Here is a 22,870-nt window from a genome sequence, read left to right as displayed (position 1 = left end):
AAAGCAGGCAAAATATTAGCTGATGTGGCTTATGCTAGCGAATAAGTAAATAGCTGGTCATTTTGATGCTGTTTTGATAAAACTCAGCATGGAGCTGTTGGAATGGGTCCAAAGGAGGCTACAAAGATGATCTGAGGGCTGGAGCACCTCCCATATGAGGACAGGCTGAGAGAGTTGGGGTTGTTGGGCAGCCTGATCCCAGTGGGAGGTGTCCCTGCCCATGGCGGGGGGGGGGTGGGTGGAACTAGATGAGCTTTAGAGTCCCTTCCAACCCAAGCTATTCTATGATTCTATGTTCTGCTGATATTCTCGCATGCCAGACTACGATGCTTTCAGCGAACGGTAGAGTATCAATTTCAGACGCCTCCTTGTAGAGTCACTGTGCTCTGGGTCTGTGCAAACCTCCCAGTGTCTATCTCAGTACTGCCAGCTGCCTTTCCTCCGCTGTCGCAGTGCCCTCACGCTGCCGGCATTAGGTTAGGTGGGGCATGGGAATAGATGTTTTATTATCACTCTTAAAACTGTAAACTCTCCTTTCATCATCCTCATCATTTTTGTGGAGGTGTGACCCCAGGGAAAAATACAGAGTCATTTAATTCATTGTAAAGAAAATCTGTTCAGATTACTGTTTTCACTATATTCCCTAGTAGCCTAAATATTACCGTTGTGTTGTCTGACTCTCCAGCCACTGTGTCTGAGCCTGCCCAGAAGTGCTGCGCAGAAAATATCCAGCCATTTCTCACGTCCATATTAGAGGAGCTCATGGGTCCTGTGAGTTCCGGATTTGCTGAAGTCCGCTCGCTTTTTGATAAAGAAGTTAATGAAATCATCCAGGACTTCCAAAAGACAAATGATATCACAAAGCTAAAGGAGGTAATAGAGAAATATATCTGGAGCCTTTAATTTGTGTTCAGTTTTGGGCCTCTTGCTATAAGAAAGACTGATGTCCTGGAGCGTGTCCAGAGAAGAGCAACAAAACTGGTGAAGGGGCTGGAGAACAAGGATTATGAGGAGCGACAGAGGGAAATGGGGTGTTTAGCCTGGAGAAGAGGAGGCTGAGGGGAGACCTTATTGCTCTCTACAACTGCCTGAAAGGAGGTTGTGGTGAGGGGGGTATTGGTCTCTTCTCCCATGTGACAGGTGATAGGACAAGGGGGAATGGCCTCAAGCTGCATCAGGGGAAGTTTAGATTGGACATGAAGAAAAAATTCTTTACAGAAAGGGTTATCAAGTTCTGGAACGGCTGCCCAGGGAGGTGGTTGAGTCACCATCCCTGGAGGGGTTTAAAAATCATCTGGTAGATGAGGTGCTCAGGGACATGTTTTAGTAGAGGACAAGTACAGTTGGATTTGATGATCTCAGAGGTCTTTTCCAGCCTTGTGATTCTATGATTCTGTTAGCACAAGGGACCTTCTAGCTAGAACTTGACTGACAGCAGTGTTTGCTTTCCCAGGTGGTCGTTTGTTAGTGCTTGGTTCTGTCATTTAAAACGTCTTGTGGGTTTTGTGCAATTAGAGTGAGGCCCTGGCCCAGGTTGCCCAGGGAAGCTGTGGCTGCCCCGTCCCTGGGGGTGTTCCAGGCCAGGTTGGATGGGGCTTGGAGCCCCTGATCCAGTGGGAGGTGTCCCTGCCCATGGCAGGTGGTTTGGAAGTGGATGGGCTTTTAAGGTCCCTTCTGACCCAGCCATTCTGTGATTCTCTGATTCCGATATCAGAATTTGTTTGAGGGCCACCGTTGCATTCTCTATTATAAATTTGCCTCTGGTTGCTTTCTCTCAAAACCTGTTCTTCCTCCACTGGAATGCAGAACGTGGATCAGCTTGTGAACCTACCATTCAACTCGGTGAAAATGGAGCCCTGCTATCTGAAAGTGAACCCCCTCCAGGAGCTGCTTCAAGACCTCAAGAGTCGCTTCAAGGTCTATCACATTGATTTTGTGATTCAGAGGACCCAGAACTTCATGCAAGAGGTATTGTAAGATCCAGTTTTTCCTCCTGGGGGAACAGGTTGGGTTTGTCCTTCTAATCTGCTTCAAAGTAATCTTGATAAAAAGCTGCAAAGAGTCCCAGAATATCTTTCAATCAAAGTACAGATCACAAAGCCTAAGGAAATCACTGCTAGAAGCTCTTTGACATTTATATTAGTGAGGTTGCATGCATGCGAGTCTTTCAACAAGGCACAAAACTTTTGGATGGATCATCTCTTCCCCTGAATTTTTATGTTCTGAATTCTTAATGTCTCTGCACTTGAGAAAATTGTGCTTTTAACCAATGGGGTGGCTAAAATCTACCTGATTTCCGTTCTCAGGGGTTGATTTTTTTTCAGGAAGGGTCTTAAATATATTTTACCAAAATGGAACATCTCGTCCTTGGCAGTTTATTTTCTTATGGCTATAAAGTAAGGCATTTAATGTTAGAAACTCGCAATTACTTGAACACAGACAAGACAGCTCAGGATGTAGCTGTGTGGAGGTGCTTTAACCGACTCCACTTCTCATGGGTATGTTTGAAGTGATTGCATTGTTTGAGATGAAAAATGAGCTCCATCTCTTTCTTCCCCTCTCATGTGTATTGGTACAGGCTATAATTTTCCTTCACCCTTATTTCTTCTGGATGCCTTGCCAGAAATCTATTTGAGGCTGGCCAGCAGACTTCTTCCGATTGCCAGATCACAAGGCAGGTTTGGCCTTGTGGCTCTGTGTTGAATCCTGTGACTTTAATCCGTAGTTGAGAAACTTAAGTAATCTGTTTGGTAATCTTCTGAAGTGGAGCCAGTGCAGCTGTGTGGAGTGGGAGTTCTGAATCTGGAGAGCAGGTCTCCAGCACAGTGTTGGGAAAGGGTTTTCCTAAAAGCAGCTCTTCTAAGCACAGCCATAGCCAGCAGCCAAAGGGTTACTCAGGAATAAAATTCTGATTTCGTGTCTGGGTCTTTCAGAGGAGACCATTCCAAAAAGCTGCCAAATAGAATGGCTTTCAGTAAGCGAGGACCATGAGTCAAGACAAAGAAGCAGACAGAAAATATATCCCATACAAACCAAGTGGGGTTTTGTTCTGAACAGTACATGAGCAAAAGTTCACAGTAAATAAGTTAAACTAAAGCACAAGTTGTTCTGACGATGCTGTTATTGCTTTTGTCTCTTTAAAAGGTGGGTGTTTTCTCATAAAAATAGTAGTAAGTGATTTCACCTTATGTTATTCTGTTAACGAGCAGGGTCAGACATGTCAATGCTCTTATAAGTGTTAGCGTAAAAGAAGCGTTTGGTTTAGCTGTAAACTGGGGTGGAGGCTGGAGCAGGATTCCCTGGCTTGGGAGCTTGGCATCCTCTAGTGGCCAGTGTCAGGAAATTTGGGAGCGCAATGCTCAATGGCATAAATAAAGCAGCTTCAGTGCCTTCGCCAGAACCAGGCCAATTTATTATTTGATGCAAATGAAAATAGAAAAAAAAAGTGAATATCTGTCTTTTAATTAGCCTCAGACCTACCTCTGCACTGATCCTCTCTTTTTCTTGTATCCAGGGTCTCACAGTGCCTGAGCATTTACTCTACAGCCTTCTGATGCACACAAAAATTGACTAAACCTCCACCTTCTCCATTTCCATTTAGAAACACTGTCTGTAGAGTCCTAAGTTATCTGCCAAGCCAGTTGTCAAAATTGACCTTCAACATTTGTCACTGCGTATTTTCAATCATGAAAATATTACTAGCCGAAAGCTTTTCTTACCCATAATATGCGCCTATTCATTTACATGCTAGAAGTCTTCTCTAGCGTTTGGCTGGTTAGGTACATCAACTGAGACGGTCCCTTGTGATGTAAAGGAAGATCCAGGGGGATGGACAGCCTCACTGGGGGTGTCCCTGTGCTCCTCCAATAAGAATATAGAAAATTTGAATGGAAACACTTAAGGAAAAAAAGGCCAAATCTTATTAAGTAGACATAATAACCATTTGCAGAACTGTTTTTCTGAAATATCTTTGCAGAGTAGGGGATTTAATATTTTTAATGGATCTCCGGATAACCTGACAAGACGGCGAATGCCAGCCTAACATAATTCTGAGAAATGATTGCGCTCTGTGCAATTTTCGCTGTTAATCATTTGTATAATTAGGAAAGCTACTGATTAATTACTTTTATTAAAAATTATCTGCAGTATTAATGATTATGACCATTAGGGTCTGGTAGGAGTGGAAGGGAGTCTTGTTATTAGGGATAATTACTTCTGTCTATGGTCTTTATATGGACATGATCAAGTCTCCTTTTTGTCTTTGTCGCCATCAGTTTGGATGGTGACGTGAGATTAAATCTATCCAAGAAGGCTATGATAGCATAATAATGATACCAAGGCCTAATTTTCTTTATTTATTGCAACATTTCTGTGCACGTTAGCCTTCAGAGAACTGAAACATGGCAGAAAATTTGTGCACAGCATAAATCAATCTACTCTGAGTAAGCGCGCTGATAGAATTGTTCAGTGACATTAGCAGACTTCCTAGTAGTGACCTGCCTGTAAACTCAAGGTAGAAGTTGGGGTAGTTGCATTTTCTTATGTTCTTGGATTAGATAACCTTCCCTTTTGGTTTCCTGTTCGAAAACCGAGTGTTGCAGTCTAATCTTTACCAGGCTTTTCTTCCCCTCCTACAATCCTTTATAGTACTTGCAATATTTCTTGATTTTAGGCCCACTGTTCGTTCTCTGTTTCACCTTCTCAAACCCACAATTTCAGTTAATGGTTGCCTTTATCACGCTTCTTTACATGAGCAGGAATTTTAAGTTACTGGGCTTTAACAGGTTTTTTTATTCTTCTTAGCTGATGGAGAACGCAGTCTATACTTTTGAGCAGTTGTTCTCTCCGAGTCACCAGGCAGACTCGGCAAAAGTGGCATCAACCATGGAAAAAGTCAAGCTGAGAGTACTGAAGGTAAATATTACAGCTTTTGCACAGGAAGACCTTGGGTTCATAGAATCATAGGATAGTTTGGGTTGAAGGGACCCTAAAGATCACCCAGTTCCAACACCCTGCCATGGGCAGGGACACCTCCCACTGGCTCAGGCTGCCCAAGGCCCATCCAACCTGGCCTGGAACACCTCCAGGGATGGAACAGCCACAACTTCCCTGGACTACTTGGGCCAGTGCTCAGGGTTCTGCCTTTTCGGCAATGGAGAATATATTGTGTGTGGATTTGTTTCAATATTTGAAAGGCGATATCTCTTACCATTGAGTGGGAAATACTGATGAACTGTACTGCTCATTTGGGGAGGGGTAAAATGTAGTTCTGTGCAGACAGTTGTAAAGGTGCACGTAGCCCTTTTGACTACAATTAAATCAGCTGGATATGATGATAATGTGGATCTGGGTAGATAATTTTATATTAGCTTTATAATTAGCCTGCCCCAATGATTCATTATCTCTGAAGAGGCAGCGCTGAAATACCCGGAGAGAGCAATCAGGGGGGTGTTTCTAGCCTAGGCCAAAAAAAAAAATGAAAGGAAAGAGATCTCAGAATCACATTTTAGGGAATTTTTGTAAAGCTGAAATAACCGTCATGGGAATTCAAAGCCTTGAGTGCACGCATAATGTGGTATCCTTTGGGATTCATCTACTACCAGGTGTAGGTTAACAAGAATCAGTTTTTCCTACGAGTGGTTAATAACCCCAAACATGTTTGGGCTTGTTTCTCTCTTTATCTGTTTTGACAGCAATATGATTATGACAGCAGCACCATCCGGAAGAAGATATTTCAAGAAGCACTGGTACAGATTACTTTGCCCACAATGCAGAAGACACTGGCTTCAACGTGCAAACCAGTAGGTTCTGGTGATTTAAAAAAAACCCCACAATAATAAAAGGCAGGGAAGGATTAACTGCTTGGCAGTAAATCCTCAACTTTGTAAAGCTGTTTTCTCTCTCAAAGAGTCACGCAGATAGGCTGCCCGCTTGGCCGAACGATGCTTTGATTTGCCACCTTGTGGATTGGGTCGGTGTAGAGCATAAGGAAGAATTCAGGAAGCAGGGAAACTGTAGATACAGCTTGCTTTCTCAGAGATAATTGCAGACCTTTGCCCATCGCTGTTTCATGTAATCCCTGGAGATCTGAAGTCCTCTCAAAATGAACTCCTCTTGACCATTATAATTGTAGGTTATGGGCTTGTCCTTGTGTTCGGCAGCCGTGCTGCAGGCTGGAATTTGGTCTGTGGGAAGGGCGCTCTCCTCTTCAGCATCACCCTGAGGCACGGCTGTGACCTCCTTCAAAATGCCCGCTCGGCAGACAGGCTGCGTGCTCGCTTTCAGTGTTTTTAAAAGGAAAGGATTGCATCAGCAATCAGGAAACAAACATACAGAGAGTTTCTCTGTTGCCCTTTGTCATACGGGTAGGTTAGTACTCAGCAAACACGGCTACCAGAGTTCCATGGAGATGTTATCTGTGTGGGTGCATCAGGGTCCAGCTGGAATGCTGTTCACCTTGGCTCAAAATAAATACTCTGCCCTTCCTGAAGCCCATGCTTATCCTCTTGCATTTTCACTGGACCTGCTGAAAGATGACTGCCTGAAGCCATCCCAGCCTCTCTGCCCTTTTGTATCCCGCGATTGTCATCAGTTCCCAGAGGCTGTAAGCTCTTGCCCACGGTGTGCTGCTCTTGCTGATCCCCTCCAGCTTGTTTTGGTTGCGAAACCAAGTTTAAACCAAGCGTTTTGCCAAGTTATGCTTGTGAGTCTTGGAGTATGGATTGTTAAAGCTTCTGACTTACAAAAATGTATTTAAAATCACTCTCTTCTGTATGTCACTCTCTTCTCTCTACTATCTAATAGTCGCTTTGTAGCGTGACAGCGGTGCCTTCAAGACACAGTGTCTATGCACAGGGGCGAGCATTTCTTCACCTTGAATATATGTGGAGAGGGTGGAGTTCCACATCATGTCCCTGTCATACAGGACAAAGGAAGCAGTGGTGGTGCAAACTTCCTGTGAGCCCTTTGTGTTTAATTTCCCACAAGCCTTTTGCATTTGTGCCTCGGCAGAAATGAGCAGCCGGCTCTAGAAGCAAATGCGTGGCACGGTTCACATGCCCAGTGAAGCCCTGACCTTCTACTTGAAACCCACCAGCTGTTTGTCTGCAGGCACCTTGTCTAGAAGTGGGCAGAGGTCACGTAATTTAGTTTCTATAGACCACCATGCAAGTCCCTGGTGACGTTGACTTAGTTGTGTCTAGACAGCTTATTGCATATCCATCAGTAAGCCAAAAATGTTATATAGAATCATAGAATCACTAGGTTGGAAAAAACCTCTTAGGTCATCGAGTCCAACCATTCCTCTTCTGCTGCTAAACCATGTCCTTGAGTTCCTAGGGAAAAAACAAAACCAAACGCTGTGTCTCCCATGCTCACCGTGGATTTGCCTCTTTGGACAAACAGTGAGCAAGGCACTTCCTCACCAGCTATCTACTTCGGAATTGTTTATTATAGTGCAGATGGTAATGATTTATAGTGCTTTTAAATGTAATTGTACTTCAAGAATACTGTTTGATAAGCGCATAATAAACTATGAACGTACATGGTTCCTCTAGTCGTAATTCAAAGAGCCAGCAAAGAGCATCACAGGACCTGCCAGATGGCATCTTGAAGGTGCTCTGTTGAAGCAGGACCCTCAGAATTTCCAGGTTTTTTTTTTCATATCTGTTCCTTTCTTTTTGTCTCCACAGGAGCTGCAGAAATATGAGCAGTACATTTTTGCTGATTATACTAGTGTGATCCAAGTAGAAAATGTGTATGAAGAGATTTTATATCAGACGCTGCTCGAAGAAGCCCTGAAAGGTAAGAACATGCTTGGGGGTGACAGTAACAACATTTCAGCCATTGGCTGGTGAGCTCTTGCTTCAGAGCTTCCCAAAGTTGTAACCCGGCTGCTTCAGGCTCAGATCCTACATTCCTGAAGACTGGGGGTTACGACGCTACAGTGTTTGCATTCGGCTCCTTAAAGATGTGTGGCAAGCCCTAAAATCTGAATTATCGGGCAGTTTTACTAAGCCTGGGAAACTCCATGTGATAGCTTGGCACAAGCCTATTTCTAACAAAATACCATTGTGCCAGCTTCATTTCATCTTGATTTCTAAGGCCAAGGACTGAAATTATGCTCATGTTTGCAAAGACTCCGGTACCTGAAGGGGCTACAAAAAAGCTGGAGAGGGACTGTTTAGAAAGGTTTGTAGTGACAGGATGAGGGGCAATGGGTATAAACTGGAGAGGAGCAGATTTAGACTGGACATAAGGAGAAATTTCTTCACCGTGAGAGTGGGGAGGCCCTGGCCCAGGTTGCCCAGGGAAGGTGTGGCTGCCCCATCCCTGGAGGTGTTCCAGGCCAGGTTGGATGGGCCTTGGGCAGCCTGAGCCAGTGGGAGGTGTCCCTGCCCATGGCAGGGGGGTTGGAACTGGATGATCTTCAAGGTCCCTTCCAACCCAAACTATTCTATGATTCTACAATACCTAATGGCAGTGAAAATTAATTTCCCCACATGAAATGTATTGCTGGATGCAGTTACGAGTGCATCACTGATGCCACTGCAATATTCCCTGCAAATCTCTGCTTTTGCATCAGAAACCAAAACTGTTCTTGATGGCACACATAGATATATAAACTACTTGTATCTCTCTGGATCTGTCTGTCTATACCCTAGATAAAAGACAAGCTATAATAATTAATGTAACAACCACACTTTTATTCATATACTCAGTGTAAATACTTCTGCATTGACACATTGCCTGCATGCATTGCAGGTCATAGAATCGTAGAATCATAGAATAGTTTGGGTTGGAAGGGACCTTAAAGCCCATCCAGTCCCAAACCCCCCCTGCCATGGGCAGGGACACCTCCCACTGGCTCAGGCTGCCCAAGGCCCATCCAACCTGGCCTGGAACACCTCCAGGGATGGAACAGCAACCACTTCCCTGGACAACCTGGGCCAGGGCCTCACCACTCTCACGGTGAAGAAATTTCTCCTTCTATCTAGTCTAAAGTTCTTTCTTATTTCTAGTCTGGTAGTGCTCAGGTAGTTTTCTGTTACAGCCATGCTTGGGTCAATATTGAAGTTCCATTATTCAGAACAGATAAAATCCTCCCCTAGTCCCGTGAAATGTAAACTCAAAAAGCAAGTTGAAAATGAATGTCAAATATCTAATATCAAAATGTGCAACATTAGAAACTCTGGAAAACTTTGCACTTTCTTCAATGTGCCTCTGTCAGTCTTTCCACAACAGTTTGATCTTTCTGTTCTGTTTAGTGATAAAAGAAGCTGCCATTATGAAGAAACACAACCTCTTTGAAGATAACTTGAATTTGCCCTGTGAAAGCGTGTCCAGCTTAACGGACCTGAAGACCCCTTCAGGATCAGCACAAACCACTCCTGCGAAGAAGCCTTCCACCGCCCGAGCCGAGGCGTCAGACGCTGAAACTCAAAGTGACGAAACGCTCGTGGTGACGGAAAAAATTGCTTGGGAGAAGGAAGGTGATAGAAAGTTATCAGTCAAAGAGGCAGTCCCTGCTGTTAGTACAGCTGGTGAGCAGGCAAACAGAAATGAAGAAGTGTTCGTTACAGACATCAGTGAAAAACAGGAGTCCCTTCCAGCTATGCTTACAAAACAAGAAGTTGCAGAGGAAAAATGCGCTTTGGAGAATAAAGACACAGTGAAAGCTGAGTGTGTAGTGAACGCTGAGAAGGAGCTTAAGACACAACAAGAAGCTGTGGAGGAAAAAGTAGCTCCTGGGACTGAAACTGCAGTGAAAGATTTTGGAGACAGTCCTACGAAAGAACTTAAAGTACGTGAAGGAGCAGTGGAGGAAAAGGTGACTTCTGAGAGTCAAACGGCAATGGATGCGGCGTGCGGCAGTGGCACTGAAAAAGAAAGCAAAGCACAGGGAGAAGAAGTTGAGATAAAGCTGACTTCCCCACATAATGACGTGGCAGAAGCAGAGATTTTAGATAATGCTGAAAAGAAAATCAGAGTTGAAGAAGACATTATGAAAGAATTATCTCTGAGTGAAAATGCGGTAGGAACAGGGTTTGAAGAGGAGAGTAAAAAAGAACGCAATGACCTGGAAGCAAATACTGAAACAAGGGTTATTTCCCAGGATGAAAACACAGGGAAAGGAGGGATTGTGGATAATCCAGAAAAAGAAAGCAAGTCAGGAGAAAAGACTTGTAAATCTCCTGATGATGTGAATGAGATAAGGAGTTTGCTGACGGTAACGGTTGAGGTACCAGCAGATACTCCAGCTGAGAACATAGGAGAGGTTTGTGAAGCTGAGATATTAAAGTTGCAGGAGCACAATAATGGGAATGAGTTCAGCGAAATGGCTGTGGCAGAAATTCGAGTGAGCCAGACAGTGATGAACAAAGATACAGAGGAATGCGCAGAGTTCAAGGAGCACCAACCGTCTTCATCTGGTCTGGGGGCAGATGGTACGAGTTTAGTGAATGTGTCCGAGAGGGCCTGCGCTAAGGCACAAGCAGAATGGCTGGTGGAAAGCTCAGATACGCCTCAGGAGGCAAAGGCAGAGGTGGATATCGGGCAAGGCATTTGGTACACAGGTGTGGGAAGCTGCGAAAGGGATAAATCCCAGCCAGAGGAACGCACTGAAAATGTGTCTGAAGGCAAAAGATTAAATGGGGAGGAGGGAGGAGCAGGGAATAGCCATGCCGTCCTCGTGGAGGTGGGGACTGAGAGCTCTTTTCGTAATCCTGCTGGAAATGCAGACACAACGCAAGTGCCCATTTTGGATACAGAAAATCCAGGAACAGGACTGCTCGACGTGCCAGTTTCTTTGGTGCCAGAGCAGGGTGAGGTTAGCGCTGTGAAGGTCACAGGAGGTATGGAGCCTGGTGAGGGTGAGGAGAAGCCAGAAGGTGACTCATCCTCACACACACAAATAAAAAGTACAGAAGTAAAAGATATTTGCACAGAAGAAAACAGAGAAGATAGTTCTGCGCAGCAAAACTCTGAAGAGTAAGAAATGCTTCTCAGCCCAGCCCTGCGGGATTTATTTACTCCAGTAACCTCTGTTAATTGTGAATACTTGCTTGGGTTGGGGCTAGAGGAAACGGGCTTTGTTGCGGTATTACCAGCTCTTGCAGTTTTAGCACAGATCCCTTCCTGAGTGACGCGTGATAGGTTTCTTGGTTAAAGCCCTCACCGTTTAAAACCAGGTCACTGTTGGGGAACCTCATCATTCACTTAAAATTTGCTGCCTTTTCTGGTTATAGGAAAAGTCCGCAAACGTGACCACTGAGTGCCTCAAAAATAACTCACCCCCAACTATACGGTTATTTTAACAACGTAGCTGTTTTGGCACAGTAGCTCATGATTTTTAAATGCATGGATTTGACAAGTACTGCAATGATTCTTAGGTGATTGGTACATACGTTCCTGTCCGAGGATGCTTTTAGTATTTGCATGCAGTATGCGGGGAATAAATAAATAAAACTTTCGGTAGTTAAGCAGAGCCAAATAGTTAATTTACTAGGTTGCTCAAAAGCCACACCCTATGCAAACTCTGCACACCGATCACTTAATTATTTTAAAGTTTGACGGATATTAAAGACAAGCAAGGGTTCTGATTTGGGTTGGTTTTTTTTTTTTCTCTTATTGCTATATTTAAAAACGGGGAAAAATATGGGAGCAGGTTTCTCGTCCCACTCTGCACTTCGGGGTTATTTAGCCTTCTAGAGCACTTTATGGCTATTTTAATTTTGTTTTATTTTATGGAAGGGAAAGGTGTTTGCAATAACCATTGGGCAGCATCTTCCTGTTTTACTTCCCACCATAAAATATATTCACTTAGGGCTATCTAATACAGAATATTGAGTGCTGCCATTCCCATTCTTACTGACTTAAGTTGGTTACCCAGCTCTGTAGGCCTTTTGAGGTGTGTAAACTATATAAACTGCAGTCATTATGAAGTATCGTAATCATTGCGTGTAATTTCTAATACAAATATAAACCCAAGCAAAAAGGAGCCAAGGGTTATTCATGTGTTCTTAAGATTTTGGAGGCCAGAATCACATTTCAAAAGCACTTATTAAAATGAGACCTATTGCTTTGCGTAGCATATTATCATCTGTATCAAAGCACGACTCGTGCACAAAGTTGCTTACATGCATTGTTCACAGTTTAAAGACTGTGCACAGAGTAGCTTGGGAATGAAAAATAGTATTTTAATAAATTGGGCTTTAGAGATCAAGACCTCACTTTAGAGGTCAGTTTAAGGCACCTGATGTTTCAGACTGTTCCCAAATAAATATAATACAGTACAGGACAGCAAAGTTTAATGATAAATACAGTAAGGACTGCAGGATTTACGCCCATAAAGACGTGGGAAGAAATAACAAAAGTGCTGAGAGCGTAATACTTGGTGACATTTAACTTCAACAAACTGTGCAAAGTCTATTTATCGAAGTGTGCTATAATACTAACAGAGAATTGACACTAGCAGAACAGGCAAATATTACTGCATGAGTAAGGAACGTTGTTGAGTAACCGGACCAACTGCAATGTCACTATCGTAAAAGAAATGCAACTCCTATTTATTCCAGAAGCCGTGCTGTGGTACAGAAACAGTAAGGGCACTGAGGTTTTCCTTGGAAAAGTACTGGGAGTCATTTCCTCCTTATATTTCATGCAAAAATACTAATTTGTAAACCCCCCACACACTGTCAGCCAATATTTTTACAAATCTTTAATTATTTCCCTGTCAGCACCCTTTTTTTTAACAAATCATTAGTTATTTCTAATTGGTACTGAACATTTGAGTGACTTCAAATTTATAATGTATGCTTTACGCAGCAGCAATCTGTTTTAGCCATACTAAAACTGGATGACATGACATTTAAATGCGATGTTTTGTATGGAAGAGGACTAGCAGGACAGTGACTCTGCGAAGAAGACTGCAGTATGTTCGCAGCCAACATGTATAAAGTACATCTATACGGAAAGTATTTGGCATAGACATTCCCATCATAGTCAATTTTGGGTTATTTCCATGGCAGGTTTACATTTGGGCAATATTTTCCTGTAATATTAAAGAATTGAGCAATATGCTCAGCATATTTGGTTTGCACAAGTTGATGGGGAAGGAGGAGGATTTAGTCTGAACATCACTTTGTTCTGCAGTTGAAGTGGAAGTTTCTCGTGGCTCGGGGACTGGTTTTTTTTGCCTTTGTGGATATTTTCAGTACATTCAGATGTTTGCAAGCGGATGGAGAATAGCATTGCTCTTGTCTTTAACTGGACCGAGGTAGAGGTGACAGCAATTTAGGGGTCAGCAATCTGTGAGTTGGAGCACTGATCAACTATAGTAATAATAATGATCCACTGATTCAGTGATTTTTATCACTTTTTTTGGAATTTCCTACACTTACCTGGAATGGATTATTTATTGGTAAACTGGGAGCAGTAATAAATCACCTCTTTCCCACCTGGAGTGCGACGGAGCTTTGAGGGGAGCTGTTTTATTCCATGAGCTGCCAGTTTGAAAGGACAGGATACGAAACACATTGTCCCTTGCTTATACATCCCTTGTAAAAATGCTTGTCAAGACAATAAAAACCGCTCTTCCCTTCCATCACCAGGAGGCTGATTTTGTCTGTGTGTGTGTGGAGGTGTCCCTGCCCATGGCAGAAGTTGGAACTGGGTGGTCTTTACAGTCCCGTCCAACCCAAACCATCCTGTGATAATCAGGTTTCAAGGTCAGGCTGGATGGGGCTTGGAGCCCTTGATCCAGTGGGAAGTGTCCTTAGAAGTTCAGCATGGCAGGGAGGGCAGCGATAGGATGAGAGGGAGCGTTTTTCATCTGAAGAGGAGAGATTGAGATGAGATCTGAGGGAGAAATGTTTTCCTGTGAGGGTGGGGAGGCCCTGGCCCAGGTTGCCCAGAGCAGTGGTGGCTGCTCCATCCCTGGAGGGGTTCCAGGCCAGGTTGGATGGGGCTTGGAGCCCCTGATCCAGTGGGAGGTGTCCCTGCCCAGGGCAGGGGTGGAACTGGATGGGCTTTGTGGTCCCTTCCAACCCAAACTATTCTATGATAACCCAAGACCAGGGGTTGAAGGCCGGGTTGGAGCCCCTGATCCAGTGGGAGGTATCTCTGCCCATGGCAGGGGGTGGAACTGGAAGGGCTTTACGGTCCCTTCCAACCCATCCCACGATTCTATCAGTGTGTGATAATGTCGTTTGTTGGTTTTAATTCTAAAACCCGCGCGGCTCTCAGGGGGAGGAGACAGGCGGACTACATCTCCCGGCGTGCCCCGGGGCGCGCGGGCTCTGGGGCGGGCTGGCGCGAGGCACGCCGGGAGCTGTAGTTTCCTGTCGCCACTTCCGGGTCCTCCCCACCCTTTCCTCCCTCTTTTTGTCCACGTCGCCGCTCCGGCCGGGGTGTCACGTGTCCCCGCGCCGTCCCGCGCCGCCATTGGCCGCGCGCGGGCGGACCCGGAAGCGGCGGCGGTTTCCTTGGCTACGCCCGCGGGATGGCGGCGGGGCCGGGCCGGCGGCGGGGCCGGGGCCGGGCCTAGCGGCCGCCGACATGAACGGAGCCGCGGGCGGGCAGCCCGGCGGCCGGGGGCCCCGCTGGAGGCGGCCCTGGAGGCTGCTGGCCCTCGGGCTGCTCTCCGCCTCCTCCGTGCTGGCGGCCGCCCCGGGCGCCGGGGCCATGAGCAAGGAGGAGAAGCGGCGGCTGGGGTGAGCGGCGCGACCGCGGGGCCTCGGGGGCTGGCCGGGGTGCGGGAACCGCCGGCTTCCCCCAGCTTTCCCCCTACCTTTCCCCCTACCTTTCCCCCCTCCCCTTTTGCCCTCCCTCTTTTACCCCCTCTTCTTTTCCCCCCTTCTTCCCCTCCCTGCTTCCCCCCCCTCGCTCTCTTTCCTGTCTTCCTCCCCTCTCTCTCGTTCTCCTTCCTCTGCTCCCTCACCCTCCCTCCCTTCCTTCTTCCCTCTTCCTTTCTCTCTTGCTTTCCTTCCCATCTTTCTCTTCTCTCTTCTCTTCTCTTCTCTTCTCTTCTCTTCTCTTCTCTTCTCTTCTCTTCTCTTCTCTTCTCTTCTCTTCTCTTCTCTTCTCTTCTCTTTTCTCGTCTTCTCTCGTCTTCTCTTCCCTCTTCCCCTCTCTTCTCTCTCTTGCCCCCTGCCCTCCTCTTCTCACTCACTCTCCCTCCCCTCTTCCTCTCTCTCGCTCCCCCTCTTCTCTCCCCGGCCTCTCTCTTGCCCTCCCACCGCTTTTCTGCCTTCTTCTCTCTTGCCCTCCCACTAATCTTCTCCCCCTTTTCTCCCTCGCCCTTTCCCTCACCCCCTCCTCACCCCTGCTGCCCGTGAGTTCAATCCCAGTGCCCAGGTGTCACCATAGGCAGGCAAAGGTAACTCTGGATCCAGGCTGGTTCTGGCTCCACTTCCAGAGCATGTGCGTGCTCGGGAGCCATAAAAAAGGTCAGTGCTTGCATGTGATCCTGTCTGGCTCCTGTAAATGGCTTTGGGCCTCCAGGCACCTGCGTGTGAGCAGCCTGTTCTCCTCTAACACGGTTTGGAGTTGAAGGGTAAAGATTGCATGCGGGTGGCAATGAATTGCACTGTACAGAACAAGGTTCTTTAGACAGATGTGTAAAGGGTAGTGTCATGGTCCAAGTATACTGCTAGGGCAGCCTCATCATCCTCTTACTGTCTTCTGATCAGTGGCACGGAATAATGATGCAAAAAGTCTGTTGGAGAAGCACAGGAGACTCTCATGGTTATTAATTGTTAGATATAACCTGATATTTAATTGATGTCCACCTTATTGGGGTTTTCATCTTGGGCTCTCAGGCTACTTTGAGTGTATAACATTTTGTGTTTTCTTCATGTGACTGCTTGAGGAATTCAGTCGCACAGAAAAGTCTGCTGGAGAAACACTGTGGAGGCTTTCACAGTTATTAATCCTTAGATATAAATTGATATTGAATTGATGTTCATCGTTCACGTTTAACTGGTGTTTCTACTTATTGGGGTTTTCATCTTGGGTTCTCAGGCTGCTTTGAGTCTCTAATATTTTATATGTTTTTGTCACGTGGCTGCATGAAGAGTTTAACGGTTATTCACGGATCGGTTTAGCATCTTTACATTCACAGCTTGCACTCACTGTATCATCTTCTGCCCCAGGATTTGTGTCGGGAGGCACCGTGTTGTCACTTCTGCTGTAGGTGATCTGTGGATCTGTTTAATGATAAGATTATGTTGGGTGCAGAAGTTCTTTCAGAAAATGTCCTGTAAATTTAATTTCCGTGTAGAGAAAGAGAAGTATTAAGCAGTTTCTGGTATGCAACGTCACTGAACAGCATTGTGTGTTCGGTTCAGCTTCGTTCAGCTGGACCTGGCGCTTGTGTGCCCAGCCCTGGGGTTTGGTCTGCTGCGGTGGATCCCAGAGCTGCTGGATCTAGCCTGTGCAGTACCCGAAGAAGGCATCGTGCTCTGCTTTTGGTGACTTAATGCATTTCATCAGTTAAAACTACTCCTTAAATTTCCGAGTCTTTGGGCTAAATCAGATATTTAGAATATAATTGTGGTGTTCGTGTCTCTTTTCTGTTCAGTCTTATCAGCAGAGATGGTGAATCATGTTGATGGCAGCTCTGAAATTAGTGTGCTCTTTTGCCTTGCAAGGCTCCTCAGTAAAACAGTTAGGAATGATTGGAAGTAATGCTGTCTCCAAAAAAAACCCCAGTGCTTTTTATATAGTAGCATTTGTCAATTTGACTGCTTTTCAGACATATAAAATAAATGTATCCACAAGGGTTTTCTTTAGTGTTTGCTTGCCAAGACTTCTGATGCAAGGAAGAGCTTACCTCGTAATTTACAGTCCTTTTCTGAATCAAAGACAGAAATTTATGCTATGCCAGTTGGATTTAGTGTTGGTGTTTACAAGCAGAACATAATTCTGTTTGCTGTGTTCTGCTGGGCATGGAGTGTGTCCCGTCTCTAAGTTTAAAGCATTGGTGACATCTACAGCAGTTTAAGAGAAAGCACAGGAGGTTGAAAGAGATCCCCAAATCCTTAATTTCATGCTAGGTAAAGAAATACTGTTTCCTTTCTTCAGTGAACTAAAGTAGCTGAATTAGGAAAAAATATTATGCTATATTTCTTTTACTTGAGTAGAGTACATTGGTAGAGAACCTGCTGCTGATATTGGGATATTGAAGTGTTATACATCTTGCTGTTCTAAGATGAATGTAGTAAAGACTGAGTGATGCAAGACAGCTAATACTTCTCCTTTTTTTTTCTTTTTTAGAAACCAAGTGCTAGAAATGTTTGAGCATGCGTATAGCAATTATATGGTAAGTAAAATACCCATTTGCTTAATTTTTTCGGGATTGCTATTGCTGACGTGGAAGAGAAAGCAATGTGCAGTGCATGGCATTCTAGAGAAATAGCTCGGAGGTAAGGGCAACATCAAAACTAAAATACATAAGGAGCATCTGTGTAGCCTTTAAAAAGAAATAAACAAATGTTACTTTCAGGTAGGGCAGCCAGGAGGGTTATGGTGGCTTTCGGAATGGTAGCGAGGAATTGCTGGCAGTAACTCCGTTAATCTGTGCCTGTTCTTTCCTCAAAACAGCTTATCTCAAGCACAGCTATGAACAGTTTTCATCATTGATAAACTGGTTTGAAATTCCAGACTCCCAAAACTACTAGGAAAAGGAAGCTCAAGAAGTGCTGTCTGCAGTCATCAGATTCTGCAGAATACAAATCAATCTTCATTACTTTGTGGGTAAAAATTGTGTAAAATTGTTCTTCTGTGGTAGCATATGTTAAATGCAGTTCGGCAGCCCTGTTACAAACAAATAGTGGTGTCATATCCAGGCGTTATAGCCTCCTCTGAGTCTGTGGTTTTCATACGGCCATGAGCCACGCTCGCCGTAGTTTGCTTTAGCGTGACTTGTGATTTTTTAATGGTGTCTCCATATTCTGGATAAGAGCACCATCCTGTGCTCTAATCAACTCATTAGCTTCATTTAGATAGGTTTAAGAATAAAGGATTACTTAGGGTGGACTGACTTTCCTCAATTAAGAATTACTCTGAAATATACCACAAGTGATCTCTACTTGTGAAGAGAAACTGTAACCGCAAATGAGGTAAATACAAAAGGTGCATCCTGAGTGTTAAGTCTTTTTGTTCGTTCTTTGTGGCTGTTGCAGAAGCTCCTCTCTAAAGGTGCCCCAGTTCCTGCAGGACAAACTGCTGTCTTTTGACAGTATTTTGCCACACGTCCTAATTTGTGTATTATGGTTAAATCTAATATGTAGTACAAGCTTAAAAGCTTGTGAGTTGCAAGTTTGTACAGTACATAAGGGCTGTAGAATTAGTGGATAGAAAGCCAAACAAGAGCATTTTCAAAGTGGGTGTAGTTTTTACCAGAACCTCCTTCCATGACAAACACTTGACTTGGATTTCCCAGGGCATTCTGAAAGGAAAACTGTTAGAGACTTGGTAAAACCTGGATAAGAAGTTACATGCTGGTAAAAAGGATCTTTGCTCCTGCTGTTCTTTGTGATAATTTGGAAACTGGTAGGTGTTTTCATGCATTTGAAGCAAGAAAATTCCGGGTGAAAGAGAAGAATGACTTCAGCTGTCCCGGAAACTTTGAAGCCAAAAGGATGTTTACTTGCCATGTATGCTGGGGCACTAAACAAACAGAAATAGGACTTGTTTGTTTAAGGCTGAAGAAAAAGATTAAAGGTATTGGACTTGATCCTGACACCAAGAGAATTAAGTATTTTCACAGCTGCTTTTGAAACAGTCAGCTGAAAAGTTCTGATTTTCTGTTTCTATTAATATGCATTTTAGACTTGCGTAGCTAGAAGACTGAAAAATTGTTTGCATACAAGGGGGGGGAACTCCCATGGCTTTTTTTCCAGTTTTGAGTAAAGAGCTGCCGATTTTCTTTCAGTCGTTCACCAGTATTTCTAATAATCAGAATTTTCACTCAACTGTCAGAAGGAAGATATTGGTCACCGGAGGCCAGGGTATTTCTTGGTTTAGAGCACTAGCGGCAGTGCGTCTTTTTTCATTATTCGAATACCATGCTCTCCTGAATTTCAAGTCCTGATGCTAGGAAATACGATCATCTGTTCAATCAGAGTGTGTAGAAATTCCAGAGTATCTGTTGAGCTCCATTTTTATCATATTTTCCAGGAGCGTATGCAATTTGGGCTGTGCTTTATAGGTAATGGGTCTTGCTACCTCTCTTTGTGGTTGCTCAGAAGGGGAGAAGTTCTAAGTTGGGAAATCACTGGACGCAGCAGCCTTTGCTGCTCTAGACAGACAATAGGTGAACTTGTGTTTTTCAAACTGCTGCTGGTTCCTTATGATTTATTAAGACTTAAAAATTCAGGAGAAAATGGACTTCTATCACCTTTCTTGTGCATAACTTAAGCAGGAGACCTTAGTTTTGACATTGCTCTTGTTGTGTACTTCTTTTAATCGGCTTTTCTGAATACTTTGCACAGATATTCAGAAACATCTGAGCCATGTTGAAATGATCTAGATTCTGGCTTTTGTAGTTTAACCAGAGGAGAACAAAGAGTCGTGCAAAGACCAAAATATTCAGGAGAGCAGTAGACAGGGAAATAAGCCATCAGTTTCAAAAAGTTGCTGTAAAAGCTGTTTATTTATAGAAGAATGTTCCTTCTTTTCTTCTCTTCTCTATTTCATGTTTGAATATGGATTATTTTTATAGCATATATTTGGAAAGTCTTGGTGTTTACTTCCAGTTTTAGTGCAGTAATTGAACTCTTTTTTTTTTTTTTTTTGTCCTGCCACGCTAGTTTTCCACTGAAATAAAATTGGAGAGGACAGTACAGCAGCCAGTTTCCCAATGGAGTCAAAAGAGAGAAGCTCCCTCCCACATCTCTTGTACTGGGCTTGTAGTGCAGAAGCAATTTAATCCATGTTTGTTAAAATTAGATGTATTTAGGATTCATCTTTACTGATGCCAGTGGTCGCTCTGGAAAGTTTTCAGTAAACCTCTCCTGTTGCACAGTGATGAATTTCAAATTGGTGTCTGTTTTATTTGAGATCCCGTTTGGGTGGTAGTTTAAAACTACGGAGCTTGCATTGACTTGAGAGGGAAGAGGAGCAGTTCAGTGTGCTTGACTTAGGCAATGGTGCCACTCCTGTTATTTCTGCCTGACGAGAAATAAGATTGCAATACAGCTTGCTTTGCAGAATGCTTCTAGAAATATAGAAAACAACCATTGCTTTTAAAAAGAAAAATCTAGCAAGGTGTCTCTCAAAAAAAAAGTTATATTTGTAAAAGGCTCAGTCTTGATAAGCTTTTTCAGTAAATGTTATCTTTTGTTATGCCTTGTGGTGGTGATTCACCAATTTTGTTATTTTACCTTCAAAGTGAGTTCTCTTATCTGTCACCAATTGTGACCGTGAGTCACTCATTTTCATTTAGAAGTGATTCCAAAGTGACTTCAGAGTCTAATTCCCAATAATTTCTCCATGAAATACCAGCCGCTTGGTAATGCCTGCGTTAATTTTAGGCCTTAAACTTGTCTTTGAGATGATTACTTCTGCCTAAGAAACATTATAGCAAGTGCCATGTGCCTTGCTGCAGAATGCACACAATTAACTATTAAAGTTCATTTAGATTTGCTGTTAGTTGTTCCAGGCTCCTCTTGGAGATTGAAGAGGAGGAGGAGAAGGAGGTCCTGTTGCTCTGTCCCCAGTTTAACTATTTCCAGCCCCCTAGCTAGAAAGCAGCTTTGCGGAAAAGGACCTTGGGTCACCAAGATGACCATGAGCCAGCAATGTGCCCTCGTGGCAAAGGCGGCTGATGGTATCCTTGGCTGTGTTAGGCAGAGCATTGCCAGCAGGTCGAGGGAGGGAATCCTTCCCCTCTGCTCACCATCCCTGGAGGGATTTAAAAGATACGTAGTTGTGGCGCTTTGGGACATGGTTTAACGGTGGAGTTGGCAGTGGTGTGAAATTTGCAACTGGACTCAATGATCTTAAAGGTCTTTTCCAACCTAAACGATTCTGTGAACATCAGGAAATGCTATTTTACTGTGAAGGTGACTGAGCCCTGGCACAGGTTGCCCAGAGTGGTTGCAGAGTCTCCATCCTTGAATGTATTCAGAAGTTGTTTGATGCGGTACTTACTGCGCCACTGGGTCTAGGTGGCCCTGCTTGGCTGTGGGGGTTGGACAGAGCGAGCTCTGGAGGTTCCTTCCACCTCTAAGCTGCTGTTATTGTCGTGCGTGATCCTGAAGTACGGTGTAACTGGTATTCCTTTCAACAGACTCTGAAGATTTTCTGAAATGACTGTACCAGTTATAACTTGCTCCCTTGTTTTGTTTCCCCCAGGAGCATGCGTATCCAGCTGATGAACTCATGCCTTTAACTTGTCGCGGACGAGTACGGGGTCAGGAACCAAGTCGAGGAGATGTGGATGATGCCTTGGGAAAGTTAGTGTTTGAAATTGTTACTGTCTCATGTAAACATCTAGGAATACAATTTGCAGCCCATAAAAATTGTTTCTTCCATTGAAAAAGATTCTGTGGGTAGAGACAAATCCATTATTTGTCTTATAAGTTCTCTTACTGGGGGAGAAGCTATTGGAAAGAAAGCTATAATTGGGGTCTTCTTGCAAGTTAAGCAGAAATAGTTCCTTTTATTATTTCCACCTGTGGTGTTGACTGATGTGAGATTGTACCTTACTTAGAAAAAGGGAATTGACCAGCGAATGGGATGCAAAGACAGGTTTCTTTAATCATTGTCCAAGTATTTTTCCATAGGAAAGCCTTCCAGGTGTGAAGTGTCATTTATGATATTAGTAAATTTGACTGCTAAACAGGAGTTATGAGGTGTTAATGACCAGCTGCACAGAACAGTGAGCCGTTATCCATTATGCCAGCCCTAAGTGATATTTAAGATGCTTTTTATTTAGTAGAAACCTTTCTGAAAACATAATTAGTTAAGTTATTATCATGTGTGGCAGCCTGATGCTGTTGCCAAGGTATAAATTGTTATTTCAGACATGGAAATTCTTCATATTTTCACTTCTAAGATAGTTTATAATACAAAGTGCTGATTCTTTGGCCAGCAGAATGTAGATTTAAGAACTGTTTTTCTCCATCTTAAATTGAACAATCAAAGAAAAGGATAATTTACACTAGGAGTGTTTGTAATTGGGTTTTTTTTTAATTCAACAAGGACTGTTGTCTATATGCATGGTCTTCGTGGTTATAGAGCAAATAAATAATAAGAAGTAGCTGATGCTGCTTTTTTAATTGGTGTCACTTCTTAGTGTCCCTCAGCAGAGTAGTGTTGGCCAAAGCTGAAGTCCTTGTATTAAATACTACTTCTGATTCACTATCTGATATCGAGCACATAATTTTGGTTAATTTGTTTGGTACAAAAGTTCATTAGTCTGGAGATTCCTGTCTAAGCCTGCTGCCTTGGAGGTATCAAGTGATGCGACTGATGAGAAAGAAGTGTCAAGAAAAAAATATCTTCAACCCTGGTCATGCATTCTTCATAATGACTTTTCCTTTTTTATGTAGTAACATACTATTATTTGAGTAAAAATACCTTTCAGTCGCTTACGTGCATTAAATAGTGGGGACATCGGTTCATTATTTTTCTTTATGCAAGCTTTTTTCTGTTCCTGATAATCAGCTGCATTATCAGATTTCTTATATCCTTTTTCTTGCCAGCTGGCTCATCTGTCATTGTGTTCTCTACAAGCCTTTGCAATCACAAAATGTCAGGGTGAGACAGCGAGGTCACTTCTGTTTCCCTGGAGGGCCAAGGAGTATGCTTGCATACCAGCCTTCGCTGTCACTGTGCAATGCACAATCTCCCCTAGTTTTCCATG

The 22,870-nt window shown here is 43.8% G+C and overlaps 2 protein-coding genes across 5 annotated transcripts in view; both read left to right on the top strand.

The window, feature by feature from the left end:
- The window catches only part of NIBAN1 (niban apoptosis regulator 1), a 66,470-nt gene extending 53,721 nt beyond the window's left edge, over positions 1-12,749 (top strand). The window contains exons 9-14 of the mRNA XM_054073177.1: positions 686-873; positions 1,807-1,968; positions 4,804-4,914; positions 5,694-5,801; positions 7,692-7,803; positions 9,267-12,749. Of these exons, the coding sequence (XP_053929152.1) occupies positions 686-873; positions 1,807-1,968; positions 4,804-4,914; positions 5,694-5,801; positions 7,692-7,803; positions 9,267-10,993 (2,408 nt within the window). The 3' untranslated portion in view covers positions 10,994-12,749. The remainder of the gene's footprint in view (positions 1-685; positions 874-1,806; positions 1,969-4,803; positions 4,915-5,693; positions 5,802-7,691; positions 7,804-9,266) is intronic.
- Positions 12,750-14,398: 1,649 nt separating this feature from the next.
- The window catches only part of EDEM3 (ER degradation enhancing alpha-mannosidase like protein 3), a 30,628-nt gene continuing 22,156 nt past the window's right edge, over positions 14,399-22,870 (top strand). Inside the window, exons 1-3 of one of the 4 annotated variants that reach the window (XM_054072958.1) lie at positions 14,399-14,711; positions 17,275-17,320; positions 21,358-21,458. In XM_054072958.1, the coding sequence (XP_053928933.1) occupies positions 14,557-14,711; positions 17,275-17,320; positions 21,358-21,458 (302 nt within the window). In that variant the 5' untranslated portion in view covers positions 14,399-14,556. Of the gene's footprint in view, positions 14,712-15,428; positions 15,447-17,274; positions 17,321-17,628; positions 17,751-21,357; positions 21,459-22,870 lie in introns of those variants that run through there. The other 3 variants (XM_054072959.1, XM_054072960.1, XM_054072961.1) reach the window with 3 other exon arrangements.

This window comes from Cuculus canorus, chromosome 8 (assembly GCF_017976375.1).
Source record: "Cuculus canorus isolate bCucCan1 chromosome 8, bCucCan1.pri, whole genome shotgun sequence".
Lineage (NCBI taxonomy): Eukaryota > Metazoa > Chordata > Aves > Cuculiformes > Cuculidae > Cuculus > Cuculus canorus.
Note: the sequence above shows the minus strand (reverse complement) of the source record. Positions and strands in the feature narration are given on the sequence as shown.